Raw genomic sequence first — 22,041 nt, 5'->3', positions numbered from 1 at the left:
TCAGAAGACAAGGACACAGGGGCTTGTACACGGTTGCAAAGCCAGGATTACCCATTCAGTTACCATGTCTCTTTAGTCATTCTTTTATCTAAAATAACTCCTAGCCATTGACGGTTTTTCCTGACCATGATATCTTTGAAGGACACAGGTCTGTTGCTTGGTATAATGTCCCTCAATTTGAGTTTGTTTGTTTCCCCATGATTAGATATCGGTTAAACATTTGTGGCAGAATTATTTCATAAATCCTGCTCAGTGAATTGCATCAGGGGCATATTATGTCATTTTGTTCCTTTACTGATGATGTTAAATTTGATCACTTGGTTGAGGTCTTCATCTACTGTAAAGGTACCTTTTATTTCCTTTCCAATTAAGAAGTGATCTGTGGGAGACTCTTTGATACTGTGTAGATATACTGTTTCCCAACAGCCTCTCACTCAGTGATTTTTATCATCCACCGATAATTATTGCCTGAATCAGTTATCACAAAGCTGGTCATAAAATGGTGTTTTTTCCTAGCCCACCTCAGTGACACCAGAGTTAACAGGTGGACACAGACCCTGGAGTGCTGAGGCCGGCTTCAATTACAGGTGTCTTTCCCCAGCTCCGAACTGTGATGTCCTGTCGGTACCTTGATGTTGGCCATAGCGGGAGTATTTACACCTCAGAAATTGGCAAGTGCCACAAAGAGGGATTTTTGTTTTTCCCTTGGAGAATCAGTTGTTAAACATTTACTGCTAATTGCAGACAAGCCGAAACACATTCAAAGGAGAATGGTTTTGGTAGTGATGGGCCTTGAAACTTTAAGGAAAGGGGATCTGTCTTCAAATATTTAAATGACGGGCTTCCCTGGTGGAGCAGTGGTTGAGAGTCCGCCTGCCGATGCAGGGGACGCGGGTTCGTGCCCCAGTCCGGGAAGATCCCACATGCCGTGGAGCGGCTGGGCCCGTGAGCCATGGCCACTGAGCCTGCGCGTCCGGAGCCTGTGCTCTGCAACGGGAGAGGCCACAACAGCGAGAGGCCCGCGAACCGCAAAAAAAAAAAAAAAAAAAAAAAATTTAATGTCTACCTTGTGCGGAATCTTCGTTATTTAGGAGGAAATCCATGAACACCCCGTCCTCTCTCCCCACTTGGCGCTCCAGCCGTGCCTGAGCCCTTGAAGGAATCACAGGCACTCTACGTTCCGTCCCCACCACTGACCTTCCTGTGTGGAGCTGAGGGGTGTGGCACGGAGGGCAGAGGCAGCGGGTCATCTTGGGAAGGGAAAGGGATGCTTCTCACTCTGATCTTACAGGAAACAATGTGTTTTCTGGTTTTTGGCCGCACCATGCGTGGCCTGTGGGATCTTAGTTCCCTGACCAGGGATTGAACCCAGGTCCCCAGGAGTGACAGCGTGGAGCCCTAACCACTGGGCCAACCGGGGAATTCCCTGATCTTAGAGGAAACAATGTGCCTGCAGGGCTGCGAGGTGCAGAGGACATAGAGTTCATGGCTTTCATATCCTTGGTAAAGTACGTCCAGAGTTACTTCTAAGAATGAGGGACGAAGTAGGCTTGGGCGTCAAGGAGCAGGAAGAAAGTTTTGCATAGCAGCTAAGGGGATTTTTTTGCAGCCTACCATCCCACTCAAGGCAGTTCAACTCCAGGTGTATTCCAACAGCACAAGGATGAGCCAAGTCCGCACACGTCTTCTTCTACGGGGTCCAAGAAGTAACGCAAGGAAAGGAGGGGCATGCGGCTGCCCGGGGTTTCTCACTGATGAGTATGAAGTAGGAAACCCCCCAGAGGCCTGGGCATTTGAAAGCAGGTCTGAATCTGGGCACAGCAGTGATTCAGGCGTAGCGGGAGGAGGGCTAACGGAGGAGGTCGAGTTACTAGGATCAAGCTGCCCATTGAAGGCAGTGGCAGGTCCCCCCCTGGTGGGAATGCTGACAAGCTTGGTAGCGGTGGTAGAAAAGAGGGGGATCAGTGTTTGGGTCTCTGTGGAAAGTACCCAATGATACCGGGTCCCAGGGGAAGGAGTGGGGCGGGGGGTGGGGTGTCTTCTTCACCTCCAGGGACCCCAGAGAGTCACAAACGGGAGGAGGATGAGGGATAAATGTATGTGGGACTGCATCTCAAGGCCTGGCTGTCACTGGCTGATGGTGGAAAAACCATTTCTTTTCACTGCCCTCAGTTCTTCCTCTAATGTAAATGGGGATTAAGTGCTGGTGAAAAGTACACAATTATGTAAAGCTCTGTACAACTCTTCGATGTACCATTATGAATATTCATGTCAACTAATCCGATAATCAATGAAGGAAGAAGGGAAGGCAGCTAGAGTAGAGGGTTACCTGAACACCAATAGTTTGCATTTGAATAGGCCTTCACGATAGAGCTGGGGTTTTCTTCCCACATGTTTGATTTCCTCAAATGAGATAACATCTCCCTAAAACACGACACAGTGCCTGGCCCATAATAAGTGCTCAATTAGAGTTTACTCTTTTCTTTAGTCCTCACAATGCGCCCCCACCCCAGATAGATGTTGTTAATTCTATTTTCAGATGAAAAGGGAGAGACTCCCTTTTCCCTTGAATTCCCTTGTCCAAGAGCAGCCAGTGAAGTGGTGGGCAGGACTTGAACCCAGGTCTTTGGACTCTAAGGTCGATGTTCCTTCCTTTCTAATCTACGTGTGAGGACGCATCCAATTTTCAGAGTCTATGACATTCTCAAATCCACTTCCTTTATATAATCTGCACTTCACACCAAGATGTCAGATTTTGGACGGTTGTACATGTGAGATACATGCAGTGTTTGGGGGTTTTTTAAATTGCAATATGTTAAAAGTCATCATTAAATGTTTCCCTTTTGTAGAAAAGGCGCTGAACCCACATAATATCACATCGTGATTGTCACTGGCACCATTTCATATGACTCTTTTGCAGTAGTAAATATTTTTGTAATACTAACAATATCCAATCTAATAATGCAAGATACTCTGGGGACCAGTTAATGTTTCAAAGTATCTCTTACTCTTGGTGTCAATGTTTTTAGTTGGAAAAACTCTGCCTGTTTGGGTGAAAATGCTTTTGCATTATTGTTGATAATGATTCGCATGGATGGATGGATGGATGGATGGATGGATGGGTGGATACCTTATTCTGATTTCCTGGACAATAGTGTGGTATAGTAGAAAGAGATGTGAACTGGGTTTCAAGACATACGAGTACTAGCCCTGATTCTGCCACCAATTGTTAGATGACCTGGGACGTTTTCATATCACCTTTCTCAGCCTTCATTTCCTCATCTGAAATTGAGAAGTAAATGATTATTAAGGTCACTTTTAGCTCAAAGCATCCATGAGCTAACTGTACCATGAGTCTGAGTTCTGAAGAACAAAGATATAAGAGATTTGACACATTGGCTGCAAACCTCGTGTTCCAAAAGAGGAAACTCAATAAGTGCCAAGATTCCTGGCAAGTCTGGCTCAGATTCCTCACATGTTTATTAGTGGGAATAATTTCCAACCTCCTCAAAATACTTTATGACAGACTCAAGAAATGAAGAAAGATGGATCTGAGAAAATCAGCCAATGGGGAGAGCTCACAGGACTCCAACCAAAAGCTGCATGGAAGCCCTAGGGGACTGATATTGAGCTGTTTGAAAACAAGCACTTATGGAACAAATTGTCCAGAAAGATAGAAACACAGAAACATGCTCGCTGCCCTCCCTGATTTCAGATGATGGCCTCATGTGACTGTGGCTGGAGGCGGACTGGAGAGACGGAGGGGGGCCCTCTAACCCAGCACCAGGAGGCTCTTGCTGGCGCCAGAGGGATGGACCACACATGGGGTAGAGCAAAAAGGCACAAACTCCGGGGTTTAAATCTGGGTTTGCCATCTGCACATGGTGTTTTCTGGAACAAGCTGCTCAGTCTCTCTGAGCTTCATCTGTAGAACTGGGGATATGAACATGTCATGTATTCTTTTATGAGATGGCCGGGCATGTGTGGCCACAAGAGGAGACAGAGGCTCAAGCGAAGTGTATTGTACTCACAGGTCCCAGAGACAGGAGGCGCGAAGGCCACACAGGGCCACGTGGGGAAGCATCAGGAAGCAGAAGACAGGAGTGAGGGGAACAGTTAGGCCACGGCCCTTCTCGGGGTTTCTGTGAGAAAGAGAAGGCAGGGCAAGGTAAGCAATTTAGGATTAGCTAGCTTGAATAACTTTGGTGGATTTGAGCTATAGAGGTGGTCTCTAGTTGCCTTTTACCTGGCCCTGGAATGATCAAGGCAGAGGAATATTGCCTCTTGGGGCCAGAGAGAGGAGGTGTGGCTCCAGATTGGATAGGAAAGGATGCTCCCCTCTGGGTCCTTTGCATCCTAGCTTCAGGAAGAGCTGTCTCTCCCCAGCCAAAAAAGGTTTCTTAGGAAGTCAAAACATCATAATATACAGAAAATAATTATATATACAGGCATACTTCAGAGATTGCGTGGGTCTGGGTCCAGACCACCACAATAAGGTGAATATTGCACTAAAGCAAGTCACACAAATTGTTTGGTTTCCCAGTGTATATAAAAGTTATGCTTACACTATCCTATAGTCTGTTAAGTGTGCAATAACATCATGTCTAAAAAAACAATGTCCATACCTTAATTTAAAAATACTCCAGGGCTTCCCTGGTGGCGCAGTGGTTGAGAGTCTGCCTGCCGATGCAGGGGACGCGGGTTTGTGCCCCGGTCCGGGAGGATCCCACGTGCCGCGGAGCGGCTGGGCCCGTGAGCCGTGGCTGCTGAGCCTGCGCGTCCGGAGCCTGTGCTCCACCGCGGGAGAGGCCACAACAGTGAGAGGCCCGCGTACCACAAACAAAAATAATAATAATAAAAAAGAAATAAAAAAAAATAAAAATACTCCAATGCTAAAAACTGCTAACCATCATCGGAGCCTTCAGAGAGTTGTAATCTTTTTTACCGGGAGATGGAGGATTGAAATATTACAAGAATTACCAAAAAGTGACACAGAGACACAAAATGAGCAAACGCTGTTGGGAAAATGGTGCCAATAGACTTGCCTCATGCAGAGTTGCCACAAACCTTGAATGTGTAAAAGACACAGTGTCTGCAAAGTGTAATACAGCAAAGTATGATAAAACAAGGCATGCCTGTATGTATACTCACAGATACAATACAGAACACATCTCATTTGTGAAACTGGACATACGAACGACGATCTCAAAGGATCACCTGAGATAAAATCCATGACCCCCAGCCCACTATCTGATACTGAGTGGACAGTCATCAATGTTAGTTTTCTCTCTTCTTCTGTTCAGTTAAGTGGCAGGACCATGGCATTAATCATCTCATCTACACCTCTGTCTCCCTGTGTGACCTGGGGCAAGAGGGCCCTTCTGTCTAGGACTCTGTTTTCATGTCTGTGAAAGAGGGAGGGGTATCCACATGGTCGCCAAGGTTCCTCTAAGGCCCGATGTTGCCGCTGTCTTGTCTGATTCCTGCTGAGATTGGAAGTGCACCTTTCTGGGATGGAAGGACTGGGACAAGAGGTCCCACGGAGGGGCATGGAAAAGGCAGCCTTGGAGGTTGAAACTGTGATGCCAGATTGAAAAAGAGATTTGTCCACACCTTTGAGCACAGAGCCCAGCTCTGATGGCCCACGCTGGGCCATCTCTCTAGAGCCCACACAGTTAATCTCCCCAGTAACCAACCATGGGCCCAGGCTTGGCGAGCCAGGGGGCAGGGGTAGTGCACATGAGGTTGTGAAGCACAAAAGTACCTATTGCACCGCATACATTTAATTTTCACACTGATGTAAGTATCTTGCCTATAGACCAAACCCCTGAGTTTCCCCACAGCATCTAACTCTGAGGACTGCTATAAAAACATAAAAAGATTGGGGTGGATATCCGATATTCCACACGTGGTCAAGTGTCCAGCAATGAATAAGTGCCGAATATGAAAGTTTCCTCTCTTGTGAATTATTCATGACCCAATGAAACTGTCTCGTGTCTTAATAACATTCAAACACTTATTTGTATCTTTTAAAAAACGTGAATGGTCCATTTGCTAGCCCAGTGATGACATGAGATGCTAGAGGGGAGTTTATGCTCTATGATGGGTGGGTACATTGTATATAGAAGGGCCGTGCATTAAGTGAAATCCAGCAAGTTAGGTTTTAGGTTTTCTTCATTTTCTTTTGTGTTGTTGTTTTACTTTCATTTTCAAATAGAATGAAAACTGCTGGAGATAAGATCAACTCTGGGCTCTAAAAGAGCAGTACTTACACCCCAACCCCTTCTTCTTGATGGATCGCTTCATTATAGCTTAGGGTTTTATTATATTGTATATCAATGGGGACTCCAGCTTAAATGCCAAAGAAAGGTGCCTGGGAAAATCAATGAGCGTGTACCATGGGGCGAGTCACTTTTCTCTAAATGGGACTCTCCTTTCCATGTGTGGTTTGAGAATAAGGGTCTAAATTTGTCAGGAGAGGTCTTTATTTATTTATAACTATATTCCATTAGTAAGTCTTTGAGGGCTACTTTGTAGAAATAACTGCAATAAAGGACCAACAAGCCCCATTAAAGTATAGAGAAGATTCCCCACTAGATTTTTGTTTCTAGATGAAATTGTCACGTCCTAAGAGTGCATCATCACCCAAAGGCGTCAGTGATTTGAAGAGGGACTTGGTCCTCAAATCTCCAGGCCGTCTGGCTCCGTGACACTCAGATTGGTGGCATTCTAGGCTCTTCTGAGTTGGCCAGGATAGTACCACCTAAGGATGTGACTAAGGCTTGGAAATAAGCACCCACCTTCACTCTCCACCCCAGCTTCTTCCCAGTTAATCTCTAGTAAAGGCCCTCACTTTTTTTTTTTTTTCTTTTTGCGGTACGCGGGCCTCTCACTGTTGTGGCCTCTCCCATTGCGGAGCACAGGCTGCGGATGCGCAGTCTCAGCGGCCATGGCTCACGGGCCCAGCCGCTCCGCGGCACGTGGGATCTTCCCGGACCAGGGCACGAACCCGTGTCTCCTGCATCGGCAGGCGGATTCTCAACCACTGCGCCACCAGGGAAGCCCGGCCCTCACTTATTATGGGTTAAATTGTGTACCCCTCAAAATTGGTATGTTGAAGCCCTTAACCCCTAGTACCTCAGAATGTGACTGTATTTGGAGACAGGACTTTTAAAGAGGTGATTAAAGTCAGATGAGGTCACCATGTTGGGCCCTACATCGGTATGATTAGTGTCCTTATCATAAAAGGAGTTTAGGACACAGACATGCACAGAGGGAAGGCCATGAAGACACGGGATGAACACAGCCATCTACAAGCCAAGGAGAAAGGCCTCAGGGGAAATCAAACCTGCCAACACCTTGATTTTGGACTTCCAGCCTCCAGAACTATGAGACAATTAATTTCTAATTTCTGTTGTTTAAGTCATGCAGTCTGTGGTATTTTTTTAAATTAATTTATTTTATTTATTTATTTTTGGCTGTGTCGGGTATTCGTTGCTGCGTGCGGGCTTTCTCTAGTTGTGGCGAGCGGGGACTACTCTTCTTTGCAATGCGTGGGCTTCTCATTGCAGTGGCTTCTCTTGTTGCAGAGCATGGGCTCTAGGCATGCGGGCTTCAGTAGTTGCAGCATGCAGGCTCAGTAGTTGTGGCACAGGGGCTTAGTTGCTCCGTGGCATGTGGAATCTTCCCGGACCGGGGCTCGAACCTGTGTCCCCTGCATTGGCAGGCGGACTCTCAACCACTGTGCCACCAGGGAAGCCAGTCTGTGGTATTTTCCTATGGCAGCCCAAGCAAACTAATATACCACTTATTTGTCTTTTAAAAAATGCATAAATAAAAGAAGGAAAAAATAAAATAAAAAATAAAGACAAAGAAAGGAAAGAAACCATGATAACAAGCATATCCATGAGTAGAATGGTTTTTAGACCTGCCTCTCCCTGGATAGCCCACTGAAGCTTGGCAGGGTGATTACAGGTACAGCTTAGAATAACCACAAGAAATCATCTTATTTACAGCCCCTGATTATAATATCACACCACTTTGTTTTCATAGTGAGTGCTTTCCCCCCGCTCCCCCACAGTGATGTGAAGCCAAGAGGAGTCTGATGGAGAGCCTTTGCAGCTGGCATCAGAACACCCAGCTCCCAACTCTGGCTTTGCCCCTTCTTAGCTATAAGACCTCTGAAATGTACTTAATTTCTCTGAGCTTTAGCTCTCCTCACTTTAAAACAGGGATAATAAATAATGCCTACTTCACAGGTCGTTCTGAGGATTAAGTAGCACAGGTACATGGAGTGTCTGAGGTGTTGGTAAGAATGTGACAAGGAAGAGCTAACTAATGTTGAATCCAGGGATTGTTTTGAGAGTCTGATTGTAAATGCAATATACCACATTTGTCCCTTTTATATGTAATCCTCTTGCCTTCAGCTGAGATCTCGCATCAATTAAGATAATTTTGAGTTTTGATTTTGTCATCTACATTATTACTCTTGCCAGCTTTGCATCGGCTGTTGGTTATCTACAGCAATTTGATTCAAAATGGCTTGAAGGCTTAAATATGAGACACGACACCATAAAACTCCTAGAAAAGAACGTAGGCAAAACATTCTCTGACATAAATTGTACCAATGTTTTCTTAGGTCAGACTCCCAAGGGAATAGAAATAAAAGCAAAACTAAACAAATGGGACCTAATCAAACTTATAAGCTTTTGCACAGCAAAGGAAACCATAAACAAAACAGAAAAACAAACCTATGGACTGGAAGAAAATATTTGCAAATGATGCGACCTACAAGGGCTTACTTTCCAAAATATACAAATAGCTCATACAACTCAATAACAAAAAAGCAAACAACTCAATCAAAAAATGGGCAGAAGACCTGAACAGACATTTCTCCAAAGAAGACATACAGATGGCCAAGAGGCACATGAAAAGATGCTCAACGTCGCTGATTATTAGAGAAATGCAAATCAGAACTGCAGTGAGGTACCATCTCGCACCAGTCATAATGGCCATCATAAAAAAGTCTACAAATAACAGATGCTAGAGAGGGTGTGGAGAAAAGGGAACCCTCCCACACTGTTGGTGGGAACGTAAGTTGGTGCAGCCACTGTGGAAAACAGTCTGGTTGTTCCTTAGAAAACTAAAAATAGAACAATAGCAATTTTACTCCTGGGTATATAAAAAAAAAAAAAAAAACCCCAAAACACTAATTTGAAAAGATACATGCACCCCAATGTTCATAGCAGCACTATTTACAATAGCCAAGACATGGAAACAACCTAAATGTCCATCGACAGATGAGTGGATATAGAAGACATGGTACATATATACAATGGAGTATTACTCAGCCATGCAAAAGGAATAAAATAATGCCATTTTGCAGCAACATGGATAGACCTAGAGATTATTATATTAAGTGAAGTAAGTCAGGCAGTGGAAGACAAATACTTTATGCTATGATTTATCATATGGTGGAATCTAAAATAGGACACAAAGGAACTTATTTATGAAACAGAAACAGACTTACAGACATGGAGAACAGACTTATGGTTACCAAAGGGAAGAGGTGGTAGGGGAAGGATAAATAGGAGTTTGGGATTAGCAGATATAAACTATTATATATAAAATAGATAAACAACAAGGAACTACTGTATAGCACAGGGAACTATATTCAATATCCTGTAATATATGATAACAGAAAAGAATCTGAAAAAGACTATATAGTCTCTGAAACTATATAGAAACTAACACAACATTGTAAATCAACTATACTTCAATTTTTAAAAAAGTGGACCCCCTCCTGCCCCCGACAAAATAGCATTTTTATTTTATTTTATTTTATTTTTGCGGTACGCGGGCCTCTCACTGTTGTGGCCTCTCTCGTTGCGGAGCACAGGCTCTGGACGTGCAGGCTCAGCGGCCCAGCCGCTCCGTGGCATGAGGGATCCTCCAGGAGCGGGGCACGAACCCGTGTCCCCTGCATCGGCAGGCGGACTCTCAACCACTGCGCCACCAGGGAAGCCCCAAAATAGCATTTTGATTCCTCCAGGCTGATACCATATCATTCAACAGCACTACAGCCTTCCTATTCTTCAACCTCCAATTCCAAGAGGCCACAGAGTCCTAACAATGTTACTTCTCTATCGTGTCTTGTATGTCCCTCTTCTCTGTCCTAACAGGCGTGGCCCTGCTCCAAGGCCCTCCTCTGTCACCAGGACAACAGCCTCCTACTGCATTTCCACACCTCCTCCAGGTCCTGTTCTTTGCAATTCACTCTCTGCACCGCTGGCAGGGGCATCTGACAAGAAGCCACTCTAGACTACTAAAGAAAGTTCACTCAATACACTCATTACATTCAGCTTCTTCAGATAATCTTAATATTGGGTTTGGATTTTCTTTTCCCAAAGAACATTTGGAAACACATTAGAAGAGTTTTAAGACAGGTTCCTTTTGTGTGTGCTTTTCTCCCTAAGTAAATGATAAATTTCTTGATAGGAAAGCTTACATTTTAGACTTCTGTGTATTTACTGCTGCCCAAACCCATATAGAGAGTTGGTACCTCACAGACATGTATTGAATGACTTAATGCATGAATGAACAAATGAATATCCCCAATTCAAACTTATTTGTGAGCTCTTAGGACAACAGGGCATCAGGATGTGAAAAGGGAACCTGCAAAAAGGCAGATGGGAAGAGAGCTGGCCTCTTTATGCTTAGGGAAGAAGGCATGCTTCTTGTCTTAGCCTGGAATTTCTTTGGAGATAAGAGACACGGGCTTGGTAGTTTATTGTGAAAAGTGATCCTGGGAAGCAGGAGTTGGGGACCGGAGGGATCAGAAAGGAGGGAAAACAATTACAAGGATGTATTCTTGAGCCGGTCTCTGCTGTGGCTGCTAGAGCTCAGTCCTTCCAGGACTTTCCAAGGGGCTATGTAGTAAAAGCTGCAGACTTGTCTGTCTGTGGAGCGTGTTTATCCACCAGCTGCTTCCTGCATAGGTCAGGGTTACCCTGAGTGGCAAGGCCATGCATAGATGAGGTCCAGATGGTTCCTATGATTCTGAGAAGTCACAGAAGCCCTGGGGGCAGACAGCTGGAGACCGGAGGTGCGAATGAAGTGCGGTGTTGCCGGGTTACACCTACCTGAAGTCGGTCATTGTAGCCCTGGCCAGAGTAAACGGTGGCCTGAGAGAGAGCGAGGTTGGGCCCAAGGGCTGCCCCCGTTTCCTCCACTGGCCCAGGCATTTTTTTTTTTTTTTTTGGTGCACTGCATGGCCTGCGGGATCGAACCTGTTGTGCCCCCTGCAGTAGAAGCTTAACCACTGGACCACCAGGGAAGTCCTCCAAGCTCTTCTAAGAAGAGATGTGGGCACTTCTGTGCCTCCTACCACTCTCCATTTTCAATCATTCACGTATTCATCTGATAGCTATTTACTGACCAGCTACCAGGTTGCAAGATTCTGCACTAGGCACTGTGTTAGTCTAAATAGCAAGTCCCTAATTCCATTTGCAAATTCACAAAGAATTGGTCTCTTTCCTATTAGACGTATGCACCCCATCAAAATGCTGGGTTTCCTGACATTGCTGGTAATAATTTCAGATCCTTTAGCCTCCGAAATGGGAATCCTGGGGATATGTTCTCCAAGAGGAGCCTTCTGAGTTATAATTTGTCTTGGATCCCATTTTCCACAGTAATCAACAGTGAATTATCAGAGATTCCATCTGTTTGGACCACCAAAGGGAATGCTTATGCCAGGAGCGCAGAATATCCAGCCACACCTCTGAGGAAAATAATCAACATGTTGGTGGGGTTTTTCTTCCTATGAGGTTGTACCAGGCCATCCTAATATGGATATCCATGGCTGTCCGCCGGCTTCCAGTCAGCCCGCGCTCCATGCACCCTCCAGCTCCCAGTCTGTGCTCATGCGTGGGCCAGAGTCAGGGTCTATGTGTAAAGGATGGGTATCTGGGCTGCAGCCAACCCACCGTTCCAGGGGGCAGGTAGTGTGCATCCTTCATGCCTTTTTGTTGGATCCTGCCTGTAAGATCGAGAATTGGCCACCTGTGCTTGCTTACTTAGGGAGCCCTACCAGCCTCTGAACTGACAAAGGCCACTGCAGGTAGGCTCTCAGGAGGTCACACCTATGTGGGCAAAGCCTGTGGCCCCAGGAGCCACTGGTTGATGAGTCTTCAGATGGACTGGGCATCAAAAAGCTCAGACCACCTGTGCAAAGATGGAGAGTCTGTCTGGCTTCCTTCTCAAAGGGCCTCCTGATGCTCTGAGCTTCGGCTGCAAGCTCCCGGCTCCCTTCTGTGTGAGCAGGGGCTGGTGAGGCCACAGACAAAGGAGAAGCCAGTCTCCAGACTATAAATGTTTATCCTGGACATCCTGCTGAGCTAGGAACAAGGGCATGTGGTTCTTAAAAGCAAATGAGGGCTTCCCTGGTGGCGCAGTGGTTGTGAATCCGCCTGCCGATGCAGGGGACGCGGGTTCGTGCCCCGGTCCGGGAAGATCCCACGTGCTGCAGAGCGGCTGGGCCCGTGAGCCATGGCCGCTGAGCCTGTGAGTCCGGAGCCTGTGCTCCGCAACGGGAGAGGCCACAACAGTGAGAGGCCCGCGTACCACCAAAAAAAAAAAAAGCAAATAAGGAAATAAGCTCACCCCAAATGTGCCAATCTGCTGCCCTCCTCTTTGGGTCCTTATGAATGTCCCCTAATACCCTCCCACCCCAATCTGCTTCATTTCCCCTGCCTCAGCCCTTCACTTACAAAGCATGCGTTTGAAGATAAAATTATGCAGAATTTCAAGAGAGTGACCGCAGAGCAGTAAGCCCCAAGCACGGCGCCCTTCTGCACGTGGCGCTGTGTGTCACTGCACAGGTCACACAGCACGAGGCTGGCCCTGGTTTTCTCCTACTTCTTGGAAATAGGGGGGCCCTAGTGAAAATGGGCATCACTTTAAGTGCCAAAGGTCTACTGATTACCTCTTCGTTATGCAATTCTGAATGAATATTATGCTCCACTTTTAAATTAATTTTCTATTAAAGTCACATGTCTCCAGAGCTCAGGAAATCCAACCCTGTGTTGCAGACCTCCTGAAAGAAAGCCCCTGTCTTTTTCTTGGTGCTTAAATTGAGGTGCTTACCTTGTAGTTTCATTTCAGCCCCATCCTTTCCCATCTCTGCCCTTAATGTGATGCTCTATGAATTCTGATACCTGCCCTCCTTCTGTCAGCCTAAATGAACACAAGGCAGGACTGCTGCATGAGGCAGTGAAAGAGCCAGGCAGGTCCACCTCCTACTTCCAGATGGCCTTGAGTTACTTACTTCATCGCTTGCGTTTCCATTTTTCATCTGTGAAATGGTGATACCCTCTGCCCGTAGGCTTGGGAGGACCACAGGAGAATTGTATGGCCCTTGGCAGTGTTCTAGCATCTACCTCCCCAAGGGCCTCCATCAAACTTGGATGCTATTTCTTCATGCCACCCCCCTCCCCAAGCCTCTAACAAGTCCCTCCTGCTTCTTGGGCCGGTGCAGGGCCTCTGCCCAGGTGGTCTGGGTAGAAAGTGAGGCAGATACCTTCTGCTGTTTTGTGTAAGGGGGTTGGGGGGTAAGGGGGGGGGCAGCAGGGCCTTCAGAGACCGGGCAGCCCGAGCTTCCTTTCATGCTCTGCCACCTTCTCGCACTTCCTCATCTGAACACAGGCAGAATTCCTACTTCACAAGTGTGCTGGGAAGAGGAAAGGAAGCCGCTCCTAGCAAGAAATGAGAACCGAGTCTGGTATACAGTAGGTGCTTAATAAATGCCATCACCTGCCCTGCTTCCCCATGTAGGCTTTGGAGTTCAGTATGGGACTGACCTTCCCTGCAGCAGGTGTGGAGGACAGAAGACTGGACTGAGGGACAGAGAACCCCATCCCATCCTTATTTCATGCTTCTGGGATCTCTTGCCTTCTCTGAGCCTCTTTTTTTCACCCTTCGATGAGATTAGGAATACCTGCCCTTCCTACCTCCTGAGATTAGTTATAGTGAAAATTAAGGGAGGTAATGGATGTGAAATTTTGTACAGAGATAAAGGGTTATTAACACCAATGCCCAAGGTTTAGGTGACCAAACCTCAAACAGAACGCTTAGCTTTCTTCCTCCCAACTCATACATACTTCCCCTTCCTTGCTGGCACTGTGGGTGTGCCTGATGTTTTGGGGGAAGACATCCTCTCTGGTCAGTGACATCTGGAGCACCTTGGTTTAACCAGCATGTGATCATTTTCTAATGAACATAGAAGACAATTATGGAACAGGGAGACATCTCAGGGCTGGGGTGTGGGTAGGAAGGCTGCAGGAGACGTGTCTATGCGACCCACCTAGCCCAGGGCATGACCTGAGACAGACATTACTACATTAATCATATATTATTATAAAGTGTATATTGACACATTCATTAGTATTCAGCAATTAATACTGAATCAGAATCCCAATTAGAATCCATGATTCCTGCCAAGCAGCCTGACTCCCGTCTGGGTTTATGATGGGGAACTCATTACCTTCAAGCTTGATTCCATATTTGTGTGTTTCTGTTAAAAAGTTTGTTCTGTGCCTCCCACCGTTTAGGCTGTATCGCAAGGGGAACTCTGGACCGAAACTGCCTGAGCCCAAAGTCAGTCTCCTCCGTCAACCAGTGTGTGACCTTGTGGGTTTCTCAACCTCTGTGTGCCTCAGTTTCCTCGTTTGGAATATGAGGATCATAACAACGCTTATCTCATAGGCTTGTTATGGAATTAAGTGTATTAATACGGGAAGCACTTAGAAGAGTGGCTGGCACGTAGGACTCGGGAAATGTCAGTTATTATTGTTACTCTATAATTTATTTTCCCCTTGTGAAAGTATGAAAGTTGAAGCATAGTTAAAGCACATTAAAAGTAAATACAGCAGGCAGAGAGATAAATGAACTGTTTGCATAAACATGAATTAAGAGAGTCACACTCAAGGAAGAATTGTTCCCTGTAGAGGACAGCAAACATCTGGAAGGAATTAAATGGCGGATGAGAGGGGGTGGGGATAATGTGAGCTAAGAACACACTGTGACTGTTGGAAGGATAGTTCACTTCTGGGGTAGGTAAGTGATCCCAAAAGGGGGAGGCTGCTCTGGGCTTCTACGGCATGATTGGATGCCTGAAGAGTATTAACCCCTCAAAATACTTTTGTTCTGATTAGCTGGAGTACCTAAAATGCCTGTAACATTCCTTTGAGCTAATGCATGGCCTTGAAAAAGCCATTTCTTAAATGCAAATATACTAACATAAGATAACAAGGTATCGTTTTGTATCTGTGAAATTAACCATTTGAAAGCTGTAAGTGTACACCGAGGTGTCGCTGAAACTGGCACATTTAAAAATCTATAATATACCTATAAATAGGTATAACGTTGGGGGATGCGATTTGGCTGGAATTTATTTATTTATTTATTTTTCTTTTTGTGATTGGGTTGGAATTTTTAAGAGTCATAAAAATGTCTATAACTTTGGCTCTCCTAATCCAACTTCTGGGAATTGACTGGTAGGAAAAATTTCAAAAGAAGGAGGGACCTTTCTGTGTTTATTTTCCATGATTGGGAATGGGTAAATTACAAGACACCTCCCTGATAGACTCTTAGGCAGCCATCAAAAGTATAATTATAAATGAAAGTTGGGAGAATATTTGTAAAATAATCATTCACAAATTTTAAAAACCCAGAAATCAAATTGTAAAGAGTGGGTATGCACAGGGATGGAACTAGAAGAAGAAAATGGAAGGAAAGCCAGTGGGCTTTGTTGGAGATTGTGGGATGGTGGAAGAATTTTTTCTTTTATTTTAATTTATGTTGAAATTGGTTGTGCAATAAACAATCATCGAAGACCCAAGTGAACCCTCCTGGAAGGGGTAGCTGATTGTCAGCTTTTACCGTATGGGCAAGTTTCAGTCCAGTTTTCTGGACAGAGAGAAGGTGTCTTAAAGCTGGTAGGTTCTGAACGGAGGGGGCTGATGGGCAAGGCCAGGAGCCTCCAAGGGCACAGGGCACCAGTTGGGCGTGGGGACCACCTGAAGAGAGAAGAAGGGGCTCGTGGGACCTGGCAGAGAGTGAGTTTAAGGGAAATTGCCTCCTTCATGGCATTGCCTCTGGCCGGCCTGAGCTAATGGAGTCTTAAATCAAGTAGTTGCACTGTTACTCTTAATCACTCCCAATCCCAATTTTAAAACCAGAATTAACAAAACGTGTTTTACTACTTCTGATAAGCTGCAGTATCTCTTTGAACTTTGGAGCATCAAGAGCAGAGACTGCCACTAAAATATTGGGCTTTCTGTTTTCCAACTGCCCTGTCGCTAATACTTGTCAAGCAATCTGGGTCGAATATTGGACAAACACATGATCTAATCCTGGACTGCAATGATTTCTTTCTTTTTTTTTTTTTTTTTTTTTTTTTTTTTGTGGTGTGCGGGCCTCTCACTGTTGTGGCCTCTCCCGTTGCGGAGCACAGGCTCCGGACGCGCAGGCTCAGCGGCCATGGCTCACGGGCCCAGCCGCTCCGCAGCATGTGGGATCTTCCCGGACCGGGGCACGAACCTGTGTCCCCTGTATCGGCAGGCGGTCTCTCAACCACTGTGCCACCAAGGAAGCCCCTGCAATGATTTCTTAGGCAGACAATTCCTGTGGTTACTTGGGCTGTGACTGGTTCACGGATTCATTTCCCCAGAACCTTTACTTGTATTGACAACTCTTTAGCTAATTTTCCAGAGTAGTGGGGTAATGGAGGGAACCACTGGACCAGGAGTCAGGAAGCATGCCGTTAGGCAGATCACGAATACTCTCTCCGGCCTCAGTCTTTTTATCTGTAAATTGGGGAAACTTTTTACAGATGACCGCATAGACCTAAATTCTATGATGACAGTCTGAAAAACCCACTTTGGGCCGTGTTAGAGAGTTTTATGCCCAGAATGAAGTTGACGATCCTTCTACCATACTTTGCCCAGTCTTTCCACACCATGGAAAAACCAAATTTAGATCAAGCCGCACCCTGTAAGGGGATGTTGACACACTGAGTATGTGCAAAAGAGGTTAGCCAGGATACATGGAGGCTTAGAAGCTTGTTGTGAGACAGCAGATGAAGGAACTACAGATTTAAACCAGAAACATCGTGACGTAGCAGGGATGTGATAACTGTCTTTGAGATGCTGAAGAGCTGTCTTGTGGGAAAAAAAAAAATTCACTTGCTTTATGTGATCTCAGAGGGCAGGATCAGTGGATAGAAATTACAGGGAGGCAACTTTCAAGTCGGGACGGAATGTAGAACATTTGAACAGTTAGAGCTAACTGGAGGTGGAGAGATGGGTATATGCAGAGACTGGGCATATGCTTTGCTTGGAGATTAAAGGGCTGAGTGAGGGAGAATTTGTTTTGTTGTTGTTGTTGTTGTTGTTTGGTTTTCGGGGTTTTTTTTTTGGCCATGCCGCGTGGCATGTGGGATCTTAGTTCCCCGACCAGGAATCGAACTTGCCCCCTGCAGTGGAAGCACTGGACCACCAGGGAAGTCCCGAGGAAGAATTTGAAGTGGGGTTCCAATGCCCAGCTAGCACTGTGAGCCTCTGAATCTAATCTGAAATGACTTATCTCCTCCAGAGTGGCCACCATCAATGCTGTGCACTTCTAGAAGCATCAGCCCCAGCACCCTCCCAAACTATCTTCCCCTTCCAAATTTTCTCACTGCTTGAACAAGCTGTGTACCAAATTCCCTGGCTCTGTCCATTCCAAGATTCCCAAGGCACATCTCCCTCTGTGCCTCACTTGCCCCCATCTCCTACCCTGCCCACCCCGCCCCCACTACTAGTTTCCATTTCTCTGGTTTGCAGAGCAGAGAGGGAGACAGCTGTGGACAGTGCACAGCAAATAAACAAGCATCCCTAGACATCCCAGGATGCACCAGGGTTTGTAGTGCAGTCCATGGGCTTCCAGGAGACACCGGATGCTAGCTTATAATGATTAAGATGCACACCCCTCCCCTTCGTATTGTGAAATAGCTTTTCTTATAACCGAGAAAAGGAAACCTCGCCAAGAGGAAAGGGTGGGAAATCACTGAGATGGGTTGTTTGCCTGAGGGAAATAGGAGATCTAGAAGTCAGAAGCAGAGAAGGGAGGGTATGGATGTAAAAGCATCTCCACCCACCCAGGGGGAATGGGACCCTGAATTCAGGAGTGGGAATTACCAGTGTTGCCCAGAGCCTGGCTGAGTCTGCTGCTGCTGCGGTCCCTTCAGGCAGTTCCCTAGCAGACTTGTAGGGAGGCATCTGGGTTCCGGAGCAAGCAAGCCCTCTGGGTTGGAATCTTGGCGCCACCTCTTACTAGCTGTTCTGCCTGGGGCAACTTCAACAGTTCTTGCCCTAAAAGGGGATAAATAAGGGTACCTCTCTCCTAAAGTGGAGAGGATGACACACAATATTGTAGGGTGAGCCCGTGGAGCCGCTGATGTCTGATCATTTCCAAAATATAAAAAAGACAATGTCTTATGGATCAGCCTCATCCATAATGAGTCCCCGGTTCCCAAACCCATCCGCACCTTAGAATTATCTCGGGCTCTTTTTAAAATTCCAAAGCCCGGGTCACCTCCCAGACCCATCCAGTCAAATTTCGACAGGTGGGATGCCTGGCCAGGTGATTCCCATGGGCAGACACGTTTGGGGACCACCGGCTGAGCACAGTACCGGGGATGTATTGAGGCGCTCGGCCATGGCCACCTCTGATTTCCCTTCATCTGTTGTTTATTGAGCACTTCCGGCCTGCCGGGCTCTGTCCGGGCCTGCCTCTTGGGCCCCGGGGGCCTCCGCAGCCGCCTCATCTCTGCCCCCTCCCCCACCCCTCCTCCTCCTCCTCCTCCTCCCCCGCAGTGTCCAGGCCCCGGAGCTCCCCGGACGACCTGAAGGCGCTGACTCGGAACGTGAACCGGCTGAACGAGAGCTTCCGGGACTTGCAGTTGCGGCTGCTGCAGGCCCCGCTGCAGGCCGAGCTGAGCGAGCAGGTGTGGAAGGCGCAGGACGCGCTGCAGAACCAGTCGGACTCGCTGCTGGCGCTGGCGGGCGCGGTGCAGCGGCTGGAGGGCGCGCTGTGGGGACTCCAGGCGCAGGCGACGCAGAGCGAGCAGGCGGTGGCTTTGCTGCGCGACCGCACGGCTCAGCAGATAGACGCGGCGCAACTGGAGCTCTACCAGCTGCAGGTGGAGAGCAACCGCAGCCAGCTGCTGCTGCGGCGCCACGCCGGCCTGCTGGACGGGCTGGCGCGCCGGGTGGGCGCCCTGGGCGACGAGCTGGCCGACGTGGGCGGCGCCCTGCGTGGCCTCAACCTCAGCCTGTCTTACGACGTGGCCCTGCAGGGCACGTGGCTGCGGGACCTGCAGGTGCTGGTGAGCAACGCCAGCGAGGACGCGCGCCGCATGCGCCTCGTGCACCGGAGCCTGGAGCTGCAGCTCAAGCAGGAGCTGGCCGTGCTCAACAGCGTCACCGAGGACCTGCGCCTCAAGGACTGGGAGCACTCGATCGCGCTGCGCAACATCTCCCTGGCCAAAGGTACCCCCGACCGCCCGCGACCCCGGGGGCTGCGTGGGCCTTCCTGCTCAGGCCTTCTTCCCGCACCTGCCTCCCCAAGGTCCGGGGGTCCCCTTCCTTACCCGAACCCGCTCCCCCTTTATGAAGTCTTGCCCTCCAGGACCCTGGAGTGTTCTGCCCAAACGGACTGTGCCCATTTCCAGGCCCGCACAGGATAAACCTCCTCCCTGCTGCCCCCCGCCCCAGACAGTGCACTCTGTCTGCACGCCTAGGCACGAGAATGGCCAAGATGGCTCCTGGGGACCTGGGTGGTCAGAGCTTGGATGTGCCAGCCGGAGCCTCCAAGAATTTGGGTCTGGGGAGGAAAGCTGGGACTCAGGCCAGACAGGGAGGCGCTCCCCCAGTGTCCTGGTCCTTGCATGGTGTTCCACGATGTTAGGCTGCACCCCGCAGGCCTATAAGGCCTGCACTTGCCCAACTTTAAGACAGAAGGGCGAGCCTGGAGTCAGCAACAGAGACATCAGTGGTTTAATGGATTGGGGCGTTTACACGTCTGAAGCAAGGTCCTGGAGTGACGCCACCCCCCCCCCCCCCCCCGTGTGCTTCGGACGGGCGGGCAGGACAAGGCGGCAGTCTTCTCTGTGGGGTGGGGGTGGGGGGAAGGGGAGATTGCCAGTTGGGAATTGATGTCAGGTGGGCTCATCGGTTACCAGGGAAACTAGCAGAGGGTCACGCCCCTCAAGGCTCCTTTGATAAGAACAGCCACTAGCTGGGGCGGAGGCAAGTATGTAGGAAGATGAGTCATGTGATTAGGGTGTAGGTGAAGCAGACACTCGTTGGGCAGGGGATATTCAGAGAGCAAGAGAACAGCCATCTTGGGTGGCCTGAGCGTACACATGGTGGAGCTACAAAAAGTTGGAAAATTCCAAATTTGAACCTGGCCTTGCAGGCTGTTATAAAGCTATATTCATCCAGGTAGAAGAACATGTTTTATTTTCTTTAACAATGTGTTGGCTTCATTCATCACTCTTGAATATAATGGCAAAAATGCCTGGGCCTCCATTCGGACTCTAGCTCGGGATCCACAAACATCAGCACCTCTGCAGCCAACCTTCCTCTCTCGCACCCCTGACTGACCACTCCCCCGCTCCCCTCTCCCCCATTCCTTCCGGCCGCTGTCTGCCCTGCATGTCACTGTCAGAGTGTTCATGAAATGTGCTCTTCCTGCATGACCCCCTGCTCAGAACCCAGGTCTGCGGGGTTCACCAAAAACTCCTTGGGCTGACAGTGGACAATGATAATACCATTTTGAACACCAGCTATGTCAGGTACCGTGCCAGGTGTATCTCACAGGGTGTCTTTTTTTTTGTGTGTGTGTGCTAGGTGGGCCTTTCACTGTTGTGGCCTCTCCCGTTGCGGGGCACAGGCTCCGGACGCGCAGGCTCAGCAGCCATGGCTCACGGGCCCAGCTGCTCAGCGGCATGTGGGATCCTTCCGGACCGGGGCACGAACCCACGTCCCCTGCATCGGCAGGCGGACTCCCAACCACTGCGCCACCAGGGAAGCCCTCACAGGGTGTCTTTTAAAAACAACCATGAATGTGCTGAGATTCAGGAAGCTGCCCACAGTTGCAGGCTAGGAGGTGATGGGGCCAGGACTTGAACCCTAGCTCTTCTGATCCCAGAGCTGATGTGCCTTTCAGCACACCCCTGGCCCCAGCTTGTCTTTCCTGCCTTCTCCTCTAACTGGTCCCCTGTACCAGGGGTTACAAACAGAACTGTCTGCAGGGGCCAGTTGAGCAATGTCAATGCCTAAAATGACTTTGGTGTCAGGGGAGTAGTAGGGGCTATGGCAGGTCCAGCCCGTTTTGGCCTGGCATTGATAAGGTCTTCCCATTTTTTCCAGAGAAACTGGAAACATGGAATGTTCTAGAAATTTTTAATTATTTAACTCTGTGGGCCAAATACAACACATCTGTGGGTCATACATGGTCCACAGACGGCCATCTTGCATCCCCTGCCCTATGTGAAGCATCCAGTCCAGTGGGACACGTCTTGTCCCTGCCCCAGAGACACAGCCCACCTTTCCCACTGCCTTAGCTTTACTCCAGCGGTTCCTTCCACTGCAGAACCTCCTTCGTCCTCCTCGTGATCCAGATCCCCCTGATCCTTCCCATCTCAGTCAAACCCACCTCCTCCAGGAACCCGCTGGCCTCTCTAGCTCACTGGAGTCTCCCTTCTCTGGGATTCTGTATTTATCAGAGCAGAAGGTAGTCATGATGGAGACTTATATTTGCATGGTACTTTCCAGATCCAGTTAATAATAATAGAACATTATTTTGTTTTAAAGTGGGTCCCCATCACCAGCTATGAGCTTGGTTGAAGGCAGGTTTCACTATGGAGAGCGGGTAGGATTCCTGCAGAAAAGCAACTGAGGCTGCAGGAGAAAATACCAGGCTTACTCCAGGACACACAAT

At 48.0% G+C, this 22,041-nt stretch overlaps 1 protein-coding gene across 1 annotated transcript in view; it reads left to right on the top strand.

Annotated features, from left to right (window-relative positions):
- SCARA5 (scavenger receptor class A member 5) overlaps positions 1-22,041 on the top strand; it is a 121,036-nt gene that overhangs the window by 49,328 nt on the left and 49,667 nt on the right. The window contains exon 4 of the mRNA XM_059071348.2: positions 18,912-19,586. Coding sequence (XP_058927331.1) covers positions 18,912-19,586 — 675 coding nt within the window. The remainder of the gene's footprint in view (positions 1-18,911; positions 19,587-22,041) is intronic.

Source organism: Kogia breviceps, chromosome 8 (assembly GCF_026419965.1).
Source record: "Kogia breviceps isolate mKogBre1 chromosome 8, mKogBre1 haplotype 1, whole genome shotgun sequence".
Taxonomy (NCBI): Eukaryota; Metazoa; Chordata; class Mammalia; order Artiodactyla; family Physeteridae; genus Kogia; species Kogia breviceps.
The sequence above is the reverse complement of the archived record's forward strand: the minus strand, read 5'-3'. Positions and strand labels throughout refer to the sequence as shown.